This window comes from Crocodylus siamensis, chromosome 4, assembly GCF_052110815.1.
Source record: "Crocodylus siamensis isolate JL-2025a chromosome 4, ASM5211081v1, whole genome shotgun sequence".
NCBI lineage: Eukaryota > Metazoa > Chordata > Crocodylia > Crocodylidae > Crocodylus > Crocodylus siamensis.
In genome coordinates, this window is record NC_143398.1 from 27,282,529 (window position 1) to 27,295,019 (window position 12,491).

Consider the following 12,491-nt stretch of genomic DNA (forward strand, 5'->3'; position numbering starts at 1 on the left):
CATCTACTAGTCTCTTCAACAAGCAGAACTGTCATGCTTTCAATCAGGATTGAACACTTTGCCAAACTATCTGTACATGGAAAAAATGATGTTGAATGACATCAGCAGTGGACCACATTTCTCAAACTCGGATGCTGAAACTGAGTTTAGACTAGAGCTTTGTTTCTACTGGCAACAAGTGTGGCCTCTGGGGAAGCTTGTGTAAATATTTCACCACAAATGTTGACAGTCTTTCTAGAATGCATTAAGGGATGGCAGTACCTACTATCACTTCTCTTCCTAGAATATGGCCCTTCACTCAACAAGGAGCCTTCAGACTGCTGAAGAAATCTGAGCTAATCCATTTACAAAAGATCTTGTATCCTTCTGAGCATAATGGAGAAGACTACAAAGAGTAGTCACACGATAGCTGACCGACAACAGATCCAAATTCAACCAGAACTGTGTACGTAAACATATCAGGGAACTTATTTTTCTTAGCCAGGTACGGACATACCTCCAAACCCATACTACAGTATGATGCAACTGCATCTAATGCCTGAAATCCTGTCATGTTGGTAAGAGCAAATGGAAGTATGCTGAGATAGCTGAGATTTAACTTTCTCCCAGAAGGCGGCAACAAGATGCTGGACCTCCACCTTCCAAGTCCTCATTTGCAGAACTCCATATAGCTTTCTCCTCTCCCCATTTTAACATATATGTATGTTATATCTTTGGCAAATACATCAAATATCTGACCTACTGAACAGAAACATGTGGATTTTCCACTTTTGCGAGGAGCTGTCTGCAGGTTGGCAGAGTTACAGCCTGTAAGGGACTGGGGGAAATGGGAAAAGGGCAGTTAGGCAAGGGGCACCATGTGCGCACTCACACATGCAGAAAGCCTGAAGAGCAGCTCCTGCAACTAAGTCTGCAGTGTGTAGATGTTACGCAACTATAGTTCTTACACTTTAAGTGCTAAGAATGGCACTTGTTCCTGTCCCTATATTAGATCAGTCCCTGAATGAAATTCAGTTTCTGGAATACGAACCTAAGGAAAACGTTAATGATAAAAAAAATAATAATAATAATAATAATAATTAATTAATTTGAAGGTCAGGCCATCACCATGACCCTACCTTCCTTTGAAGGCATTTGCCTACCCATGCACCCCGATTCTCTGAATGGTTGGGATATGCCTTCATCCACCTTTGGCGCATTCTGCCTAACAAGGGCACAGTGCCTGTCCATGCTTTTAAAAGATTCAGGCATGAGACGATCAGGGATCCTGGTTTTCTCCATTTAAAAAATTAAAATCACAAATTCTGAGTAAACCCTGCCAAGTCCACACACACACACAAAGCATTTGGAAGCCTATCAGTGCCTCAACCACTATAATACATTTTAAAGTACTTATAAATTCTGGTATTTGATTTGGGGTTTTTTTATCATGGAAAAATCAGGGTCGTGCCCCCACCACCCCCTTTGCTCACCAGGATGCAGGTGAGCTTCCCAAGGCCGTAACTCCCAAGCCACAGCCACCTGGCTCTGCCACTGCACCTCACTCAGTCTCCCCCAACCCTGCTCATGCACAGGCTACCTGCACCGCCAACTCCCATCAGAGGGGGCCTCCAGCTGTCAGGGCTATAGGACTAGGGACTCCGGCCCACAGCCCCCTGGCCCCCACAGCAGTGCCCAAGTCCCGGCTGCCACTTGTAGCAGGTGGTGGCTACTGTGGCAGAGCAGAGCCTGACTCCCCCTGCCCCATGGTTGGCATGGCTGAAGCCGAGCCCACGGTGGGGTGGGGGCAGGCTGCGCGCTTCAGGCTCCCTGCCCTTCTGCTCTCCATCCACAGCCTTTGCAGCCCAGTGAGCAGGACCCGGTGCAGCAGGGCAGAGTGGGGCCAGGCAGGGAAGCTCGTGGCCACTTGTAGAAGCTCCGCGCTGTCCTAGCAAGGTGCCCTCTAACCACCTGGCAGCAGCAAGGGCCACTACTCCAGGCTGCCACCCCCACTGCTGCTGGACAGGCAGAGGGCATCTCACCATGGCAGTAGGGCTCAGAGCAGCAAGAAGCTTCCCCGCCTGGCCCTGGACTGGCCTGCTGCACCGGGTCCCACCCGCTGGGCCATGGTGGCCCTGTAATGGGGAGGCAGCAAGGCAGGACAGCAGACCCAAGCCTGCAGCAAGCAGACCTGCCCTCCCACTGGGAACGTATCTGGAGGCACACGCCCCCTCATGCTTCCCCTGGGAGCGTGCACAGCAAACAGGAGTCAGCCCCCTCGCCAGCCCCCAAACGAGCTGTCCACGGCCCTATCCTGCTCCCACATTCTGGCCCCAGGCCCCAAGCACTGCCTGGGTTGGGCAGCAGCAGCAGTCTCAGCCCTGCCCAACTCCCTCCCTCCCTCCTCATGGGGGCCTCAATCCCTGCTCTCCCCCCATCAAACTTAGCTGCGGGAGCTGTCTGGCAGCCATGTGCATGTGTGAGTGCACACATGGTGCACCCTGCCTAACTACCCTTCCCCGCTCCCCAAGCCCCTTGCAGGCTGTAACTCTGCCAGCCTGCAGACAGCTCTTTGCAAAAGTAGAAAATCTATGTTTCTATGTTTAACTGAAAAATCTGCGTTTTTCTTGGTCAAAGGAGAAAAACCCACATTTTTTTTTCCATTTTCCCCATGGGAAATGGAAGATCTGGATCCCTGGTGATAATCACGCCCCATGAAATGAATATATAGAAACTGAAGAAAATCCAGCTGACACTACAACTTTTAACTAACATCACTTGACACAAACATAACGCCCTGATCAATATCTAAGGTACTAATAGCATACTAGATCAAGTTAATTCAAGAGGATTTCCTACCATGGGAGTTGCAAACAAACAAAATCACTATTTATTGGTTCACTTTCTGACAAATCATTCTATACAAGTGTTCCTTCCTCTATGCTGCCAGTTTCTATAGATTTCATAGACATTAGGGCTGGAAGGGACCTCAGGAGATCATCGAGTCCAGCCCCCTGCCCAAAGGGCAGGAAGTCAGCTGGGGTCATAGGATCCCAGCAAGATAAGCATCCAATTTACTCTTGAAGGTGTTCAATGTAGGTGCTTGAACCACCTCCGCTGGCAGACTGTTCCAGACCTTGGGGGCTCGGACAGTAAAGAAATTCTTTCTTACGTCCAGCCTGAAACGGTCTTGCAGGATGCTTTAGTTGGTTTTCCAAACAATCATTCTGTTTTTAGCAGCACATTCATTACATTGGAAACCCAGCGAAATTTTATTTTACTCTGCATTATTTCGATGATAAAATTCTAAAGATAATTTAAAAGGAATACAAGAAATAACCATTTTCTTTGAAGATATGCTAGAAAACACATTTCGTTCCTACTTCAATCTAGACGAACTCTAGAAACCAACATACATACAGCATCCGTTTGTAAAACTTTTCTACTTACTGATGAACACCAAGTACTTCCCAATCTTTCCCGACATCATGAGGCACTATGTTTGGCAGAGTGGCTGGACAAACTTCTATTAATTTACAAAGAAGTGACCAACCCACCTGAAAAGTAAAAAAATGTAGTTATTTTCCAACAGACATGTCAAACTGCTTATTATGTGTTTTTTCTCTAAGGAACAGATTTCCTACTTAAAACTTTAAAATTTTGTCTCCTGTTCTTCTTGCCTTTAGGAAGGAGATGTTTTGTTTCATATACGACCTGTCCTGAGAACCTAAATAAGATATAATGAGCTAATATAAGACAAGACAGAAGCCATAAAAAGTTAACAGCGAAGAAACAAATAAGGGTGCAGATGTGCACTCCTGAACATATTTTTCAGTGTTTTGTCTAGTTCACCTATAAACTTTGGAGCTAAAGCCAAGCTTTATCAGGTGTTCAGGTGTCCAACAAGTTTGATAATTTGGTCACCTAAACATTTTTAAACATTTGATCCTCAATCCTGAACTCAAGCAGTTAGTTGTTTTGGCCTGTGGCTCTGAAATGCTCCTAAGCTCAGGTCCAAGGCAGGCTGGTGTTATGAACTAGCCACTACAGCTGTATTTCCTGCCACTGCTTCTCCCTCCCCTTAGATGTAATTCTCCTCACTGTGCCTTTCCAGCTTGGCCACAGGCAAAGCCCCCTGCCATCAGGACACTGCTGAAGCCTCCTGGTTCTGTGAGTCATGTGTAGCCTACAGACTGTATATTGCCAAACCCTACTTAAATCTATGAACTTTCTAAACTCATACTAAAGAAAATGGAACTTTTGAAAGTACAAGGAACAGAGAACCAATAGGAAGCTAGCAGTGAAAGGAAGTATGTTTCCTTGACAACTGCTCAATAATATGCAGTCTTTGATTTTTAAATATCTCTGTGAATAAGATACCCAATACTGTAAATGCAGAGTTCTTCCTTATTCATTTTGTGCTGGAGAAAAAACACTGGCAAATGTGCTTGGCTTATTGTGAATGCATGCTGAGTCTTAGATATACAGACTCACATCTTGAAAGTGAATGTATTTATTCAAAATATTCAGAAATATATGATAGTCAAATGAATCATAACCCATTGCATATGTCAACATTTGAACACCACACTAACTCTGTCCAGTCAAAGACAGGATCACTGTACTTACCCAAACCCAGGATGACTCTGAATTTAAGATGACCCCTAATAATTAAAAGAATCTTTTGAAATAATTAAATTAAAAAATTAAAATAAATGTTATAATTTTCCATGCACAGAATCTAAATATTGGAGGGTCATCCTAAATTCATCCCCCACACTGATGAAGAGGGGAAAGCAGCAGCAAGGGAGTAGGCAGTGGGGAGGCAGACAGCAGGAAAGTCAAGTGGTCTCTGCCACCTGCTGACAGTGTTATAAGAGGTGTCATTTGTGCTAGAGATGTTGTTTATAGTTTCTAGGGTCGGAAGGGACCCAAGTAGATCATCTAGTCCGACCCCCTTCTATGGCAGGAAAGAGTACTGGGGTCAAACGACCCCAGCAAGGTACATATCTAGCCTCCTCTCAAAGACCCCCAGGGTAAGAGCCAGCACCACTTCTCTTGGAAGTTGGTTCCAGATCCTAGCCGCCCTGACTGTGAAGTAGCCCTTCCTGATATCTAACCTAAATCTACCCTCTGCCAGCTTGTGACCATTATTCCTGGTCACTCCTGGCGGTGCTCGGGGGAACAGGGACTCCCCCAGTGCCTGCTGATCCCCCCTGACTAGTTTGTAAATGGCCACTAGATCCCCCCTCAGCCTTCTCTTGTGGAGGCTGAACAGGTTCAGGTCTCGTAGCCTCTCCTCATAAGGCCTTCGCTGCTGCCCCTGATCATGCGAGTGGCCTCCTCTGGACCCTCTCCATGTTGTCCACATCCCTCTTGAAGTGTGGCGCCCAGAACTGGACGCAATACTCCAGCTGCAGCCTGACCAGTGCCGCATAGAGGGGGAGGATCACCTCCTTGGACCTGGTGGAGATGCATCTGTGGATGCATGACAAGGTACAGTTGGCCTTCCTGACTGCCTTCCCACACTGCTGGCCCATGTTCATCTTGGAGTCAATGATGACTCCAAGATCCTTTTCTGCCTCTGTACTGACGAGAAGGGAGTTCCCCAGCCTGTAGGTATGGTGCCAGTTGTCTGTGTTGAATCCCGTCTTATTCTTATCCACCCACCCCTGTAACCTGTCTAGGTCAGATTGCAGCCTATTCCTCCCTTCTAGCATGCCCACATCCCCCACATTTTAGTGTCATCAGCAAATTTGAACAGTATTTCAATGATTTAGCCCCTTGGATGCTGAGTAGTTCCAAAACCAAACTAATTTATGTATAAAGTTACAACTATATCCTGTTACTAACAGGACAAAACACAATTTCTTAGTAACAGTAAACAGGGTATAACTTTCAGATTTATATAATAAAAACATGGTACTGATAGTCACTAATGAATGTTTTGCTTTGCTTAATAAACTGCATTTTTAAATCCCTCTTCTTAAAAACCTCACTGCTGTTTGTAACATTCAGAATATGATAAACATTAGTTTAATAATGGCTTTAAATTTTCCCTTACATAATTCAAATGTTATCAGGTTATTTCTATTTGGTTTGCTGATCTTGAAAACTTGTTAAATCTTTTGCAGAAGAATTATTAAATAATTTTCCAGAAAAAGTATGTGTTCCAAATTAATCATCATAGAACAAAAATCTTAAATTGGAAGGAAAAAACAAACAAACATAATCTTATAAGTACTGAAGTATGTCATTTATACATGGCCACACTTGATGGCAGTCTTCAAATCTAGTTTGTTTTAAATCAGCTCCTTTTTCATTCCTAGCATACAATTAATTTGTATTACACTGGCTCAAATCTCTAACTGAAGAAGTAAAGCTGATGATAACCATCAACTGACTTGAATTTAAATGCGTCTTTTATTCTATCATATAATGCAGTGATTCCCAATCTCTGGTACAGGTACCACTAGTGGTATGCAGACAACTTGTCAGTGGTACGCGTTAACAAATTTATTATAATTACTTTACATGACAAAAATTTGCTGGTGGTACTTAAGGTTGTATCATTTTAAATTGGTGGTGCACAATCTTTCAGAGTTTGTGAACCGCTGATATGAGTGCCAATAACTGACACCCAGTGGTTGCAGAAGGAAACCATATTTGCTGTAGAGCTAAATATATAGTTCTTTATTTCTGTCAAAGGCATTATCACCTTTGACTTTTTTAAAATCCAAAAGTTTTTCACTTCTTACAGAGAAGTTTGCACAGTCCAACTTGCATTGGTGCCCACACTATTAATCTGAAAGAAGGAGACAAAGAGACTTTTACTTGGCACACTTGATGGACAACAACACAGCAAGTTATTTTGTGACCAGCTGAACCAGGAGGAAATATATCCATCACCTCAGATGCAGCCCTTACTCAAAGTTATCCAAAAATGCAGGTCATTCATTTCAGTGCCATAAAACCAGAAGAGCTACTGATCCATTTGCTTGTCCAGACAACTGAAAAGTGTAGGCACACTGCTTCAAAATCCAGGACTATAGTACACCACCACAGCAGTAAACTCAGCCTCAAATGTCGCAGCTATTGCGCTTGAGTCATATTAGACATAGCAAAGAGCACTGAATACATTAGTGCACTATACTTCTAAAATATCATGAAAATAGTAAGTGGGGAAAGTAAAGTTACAGCATTTTAAAGATATGAGTTCTATACTGGCTGAGGACTCACCACTTGAAATAAAACTGAGGCATCTAGATGAGCGCACACATGTGATTTGCAGCACCACATACCTGTCAGTGGTGCCACAAACCACATGCACTGCACATGCAGATATTTGCTGCGCTGCTAATTTAAAAACCCATGCCAAAAAAAGAGTGGGTAGTGCACATGGTGGCAGCATGTGACATCCAAAACCAGAGCCTAGCTTACCGGAGCCTTTCTTCAGTTTCCGGTCAGGCTCCGTGTGCTCAGTTCACCATCGCTGGAGCCCTGGGAGGCCCCCAGGACCTAGGTAAGGCTGCTGAGGACAGCCTATGCGTGCTGGTCCCAGCCTCCCCTACCTGACTGGGGGGCAACTTGCCATGTACCAGAGCACACAGGCACAGGTGTTCCCCACAGACATGTACTAGTAGCACAACTATGCACCGCTGCTATTTGATGGATGCAATAATTTTCCTTTCCTGTTCTAAATTTTCATGTGGCCTGGCTAAGTATTATTAAATCCCTGTTCAACTCTAAAATGGATTGAAGATGAATCCCCATATCTTTCTTAATTACTTAATTTCTTAATTACTTAATTTCTTAAATGTTTTGTATTTGCAAATTGCTTAGAGGTTCTCAAATTAAAGCAGCAGTTGGAATTATTATTATTGTAATAACTACATGTCATAGAATGAAGCAAAGACACAAATTCATACTTTAATCCAGTGGCTGGCAAAGGTTTTAGGCAGCAGGATACAGTGATCCATCTTGGCTACAAGGCAAGCTTGAATTAATACCTGACCACTGCCAGTACTTCTCTGCCAGCTCATTGATGGCTCAGGAGAAGTCGCTTGTTTCCAAAGCCCCATCCAGCTCCATGGGTTGGATCCAATGGTTCTGTGGCCTGGATCCAGCTCCCAGGGTATAGGTTCCCAACTGCTGCTTTAATCAAAATTTTTTAACATCGCAAATTCTCACTTGTTCTTTCCCCATTATTTAGATCAGCTATTTATGATTTAAGTCTGGCTTCTAAACAACCTGACATTTTAAAAGACACCAAGAAGGTTCTAATGATGCCAATTCCTTTCAAAATGCAAAGCACACATCCAAACATTGTATCATCTGTAAACATCCTCTAAAGGTAAAGCATCAAATTATCTGACTGCTGAGAAGATAGTGCCTGTTCAGTTTGGAAAACTTGAAAACTATTCAGGCCTAGTCAATTTATAAAAGAGAGGCTGGGGGATGCAAATAAGAAAGAAAGTACACAGGGATTTCTCGTTCACGCTCACAATACAAGAACTAGAGGTCGTAAAAGAAAACGCCCAAGTCGTCAGTTTAAAACTAAAAAAAGGGAAGTTCTTTTTCTTGCAGCGAGTCATTCAAGCGTGGTGCTCACTTTCACCAACAGCTGCCCATTTACCTAGATACAAAAAGGGGCAGGGACAAATTCTTGGAGAAGAGGTAGCTATTGTAGGCAGTTCTGATTTGGACATCCCCACCTTCACCAGCGGTTCCCAATCTGCAGTACAGGCTACAGACCACCTGTCAGAAGTACGTGTTAACAGACCTATTATAATGACTCGATAGGACAAAAAGTTGCTGGTGGTACTCGCAAAGGCCCTATCTTTTAAAGTAGCGGTGCGCAATTTGTCAAACTTTGGGAACCGCTGTCCCAGACCTTAAATGTGGAGGCTGCATATGAGAGAGGAACGCGGGCGGGGGACCGGACAGGACCCCCTGCTCAGACCCAGCTCACTTTCCGAGTGACCCCACAAAAGCCCATCGGTCTTTCCCCGCGGTCCCTCCCCGCACCCAGCCCGGGCTGCGCGCCAGGGGAAGCCGAGCAGCACCTCCAGCCCCAGCCCCCCCGCGCTGGGGCCCCGCGGGCCGGGGTCACCTACCTGCTGCAGCCCGGCGGCGCTCGCATAGGAGTCCAGCACCAGCAGCAGCGGCACGTGGGCGGCGCGGCCGCGGAAGAGCGCGGGGGCTGCGCGGGGAGAGCAGACGAGTTACAGCCGCGGCAGGCTGGGAGGCGGGGGGGGACACGGGACGGGGCGGAGGGGAGGAGGTCTCACCGGTGGGCAGCGCCGCCAGCGCCAGCACGTCCCGCAGCGTCTGCACGAGCGTGTCCAGGCGCTGCCCGTCCCGCACGTGCTGTAGCCGCACGAGCAGCTTGGCGAGGGCCGCCTCGTCCTGCGACTCGGCCATCACCCCGCACCGCCCGCCTCTGTCCCGCCCGGGCGGGGCCGGCACTATCCCCGACCGCCTGTAGGCGGTGCTGCCGCGGCTCCATCCTCGGGGGCGGTGCCACTGACAGCCGCGCAGTCCAATCCGGTGGCGGTGCTGGTCCTGCGGGCCCGCCCCCGTCCCTATAAGGGAGGGTTCCGCGGGGCTCAGCTAGTACTGCGCCCTAGGCAGAGGAGGTCGGCGCAAGGGGGGTGGGGGTGCATTGTGGGTGGGGGTGTCTCCTCACCCGTCCGACCGTTTCTCAGGGCATTGAGCGAGAGGGCAGCGTGCAGGACGCTGTGTCGCCGTCCCAGCCCCGGCGTGAGGCGGTGCGGGGCCCTGTAGTCTGTTGAGTAGGGAGGGGGCCTGGGCATTCGCCATGAGGAGGGGAGGAGCGAGTCCCAGCTGCAGGCAGACCCAGGCAGAGAGTTCCAGAAAGACTTACAAACCCACGGAAGTGCAGATAAAACTGCACTGAGCAACCCCACGGGCCTGGCTGCCCACAGGGATGGGACTAAATTGTGGGTTCCCTGTCCCCAGAGATGGATTGAAGGGCATTGGTGGGTCTCCAAGGACAGGCTGCTGCTGTGAGCGTCCAGCTGACAAGGCAAACAGGATAGGAAGTGCTGCTAGGAAAGGGAATGAAGCAGAGGTGCTGCTGTGTCACTAGAAAGTCCATGGTGAACTTTCCTACGCTGCAACTAGTGAAGGAAGAGAGTGGGGGCAAGAAAGCTAAATCAGGCCTGTGGAAAGGCCTCCATATAAGGAGAAGCTGAAAAGGCTAAAAGGCTTGTGGGGGGAAACAACCATCTAGAAAAATCCATGGAATGAAAAAAAAAATTGGTGGAACTGTGTCTTAAATCTAGCAATCCTTGTGTACATGTGACACCTTTTCACACAGTCTTGGGGTGGCTTATGACAAAAGGGAGACAATAAAATAATAATGAGAAAGTACAACCCTTCCCCTCTTCCCTAAAGTGGGAGGAAGAATCTAAAGTGATCCGCCCCAACCACTTGCATTCTTCATCCCTGACCAATGAAAATATCCTTCTACACAGCTTTATTTCTTAACCCACATCCAATGCTAGGAGTCACCTAAAACAAAAATACTTCTTTACGCAATGTATAATTTTAAATTGTGGAATTCATTGTCCCGGGATGTTCAAGCCAGTAATATAACTGAGTTAGGTGTTAGGTTATGGAAGACAGGTTTATAGGGGGCTATTGCATATAATATTCAAAGTCAAAATGTTATTATGCTGCTGCTAACCAAAATGGTATGATCGCAGATAGAATTCTACAAATTCCCTGGTTCTTTTAGTTTCTCTAAAACATCCATTATTTGCCACTGTCAACGTATAGGATACCTAAGTTGCTCCTTAGCCTAAGCTAGTACAGAGGTTCTTAAGGGGGGGCGGGGTAAGAAAGCAAACCTGGGAACCATGCAGCTAAGGTAACAAACCCCTTTGAAGGGAGGAGCAAGCCTGGGCTGTGACCTGTTTACCTCCCTGTGTGGCTGTTGGGGACCAGGTGGTGATTTTTCTTCAACTAACACGACTTGGAGGGCCTCATGGTGGTAAAAAGGGTGAATAGAACCCGTCTCACTAAATAAGGGTGTTTGGAAGAGGTGGAGAGTGGTGTGCTCCTTCATCTTGCTGACATGTATTTTGGAGAGCTAAGTCTGTGTGATCTGGTTTCCCAAACTGGGGTTGTAGAGCTTTTGCACAGAAGAAAAATAGCTTCCACTTGATTATATCTAATTATAGAAACTCACAAAACAACTGGTCAATTCAGTAAGGAAAATACTGATAACCTCTTATGGTAGGCCATCTGAAAAAGCAAATTTCAAATCAAAGCAAATTTTCTAGCCTTAATGTATCTATCTGGTTATAAATCAGTGCACACTTCCTTTGTGCCTACGTAAACACCTTTAAGGAAATCAAAATTACAATATTTTAATCAAATTGATTTAACGAATTTCAAATACACAACCTGATGTGTTTTCATAATAGTTATAACAGCTGCCACTAAACATCAAATCATTCCTAAAGCGTGGCTTGCAAGAATAAGAAATGGGAATATTTTTGCCATGATTAGCAAACTATTTTAAGGCAAGATGGAGCAATATTAATAGTAGAAAAGCTAAATGTTATATATACTGTCTATAACTTTTTAACCTCTAACTGCCTTATTTTTGGCACTTTTCGCTGCTCTTGCAAGGTGCAAACTTAAACTGCTGGCAGCTATCACTAAATTGCTAGAAGTTAAATTCGTAAGTTGTCATCAAATGAACATTAGCTCCCACAGAACAGTGCTAAATAAAGAGGGAGGAAATGAATAACTTCAGCAAACTTATCTCTGGTTTTTAATGTTTTAGTCATTTTGAACAATAACAACAAAAGCTGAAAATATCTGGCTGTTTTGAAGCTATCTTACTTGATTTTTTTTCTTAATGCTTGGCTCTTGGGCAGTCTGTTCAGGGAAGTCTCCTTTATTAAAAAGGTTGGTTATTTTGAGTGACAAGCATTCTGAACTGCATTCGGATCTCTGGTTATTGCAAATACTTAGTAGCTAGCCAGTGTCAGGGCTGTCAGCTTTTGTTGTAATGCTGGTACTTTCTCGACTGTAAGACTTGTTCAAAGAAACTTTTGTACCATTTCTTAATTATAGACCATATACTATGACTACATTTGGCCATAATGAACGATCTTATCTCCCTTCAAAGGTCTAGAAGACAAAACATGAACCTGGGGTAATTTAAGCATGGAACAGTGATTCATTTTTAGAAACTAGTTGAGTGCCTTTTCATCTGGACTAGTGCAAGCACCCATAATGACACAGTCAATTTAATAGAAATAGATCCACTTCAGTCAGAGGCTCCTGACTACCCTCAAGCAACAAATGTAGGTATCTCAATTTCACTGCTTCACTCTATCATGCTGTTGATCTTCAACCTATTGTCATGTGATGTTTTATGAGATTATGCTAATATTTACCATTTATTGCTCAGTTTCACAGTGATGCTCAGTTTGTACTTGTGTAATGTAGTTGTGGTGGAGCACCAATGGGAC

The 12,491-nt window shown here is 45.2% G+C and overlaps 1 protein-coding gene across 1 annotated transcript in view; it reads right to left on the reverse strand.

The window, feature by feature from the left end:
• Positions 1 to 9,623, reverse strand: part of LRRK2 (leucine rich repeat kinase 2) — a 109,733-nt gene extending 100,110 nt beyond the window's left edge. Inside the window, exons 1-3 of the mRNA XM_090042051.1 lie at positions 9,270 to 9,623; positions 9,096 to 9,181; positions 3,430 to 3,536 (exon numbers count right to left, since the gene is read on the reverse strand). Of these exons, the coding sequence (XP_089898177.1) occupies positions 3,430 to 3,536; positions 9,096 to 9,181; positions 9,270 to 9,402 (326 nt within the window). The 5' untranslated portion in view covers positions 9,403 to 9,623. The remainder of the gene's footprint in view (positions 1 to 3,429; positions 3,537 to 9,095; positions 9,182 to 9,269) is intronic.
• Between the last annotated feature and the right edge of the window lie 2,868 nt (positions 9,624 to 12,491).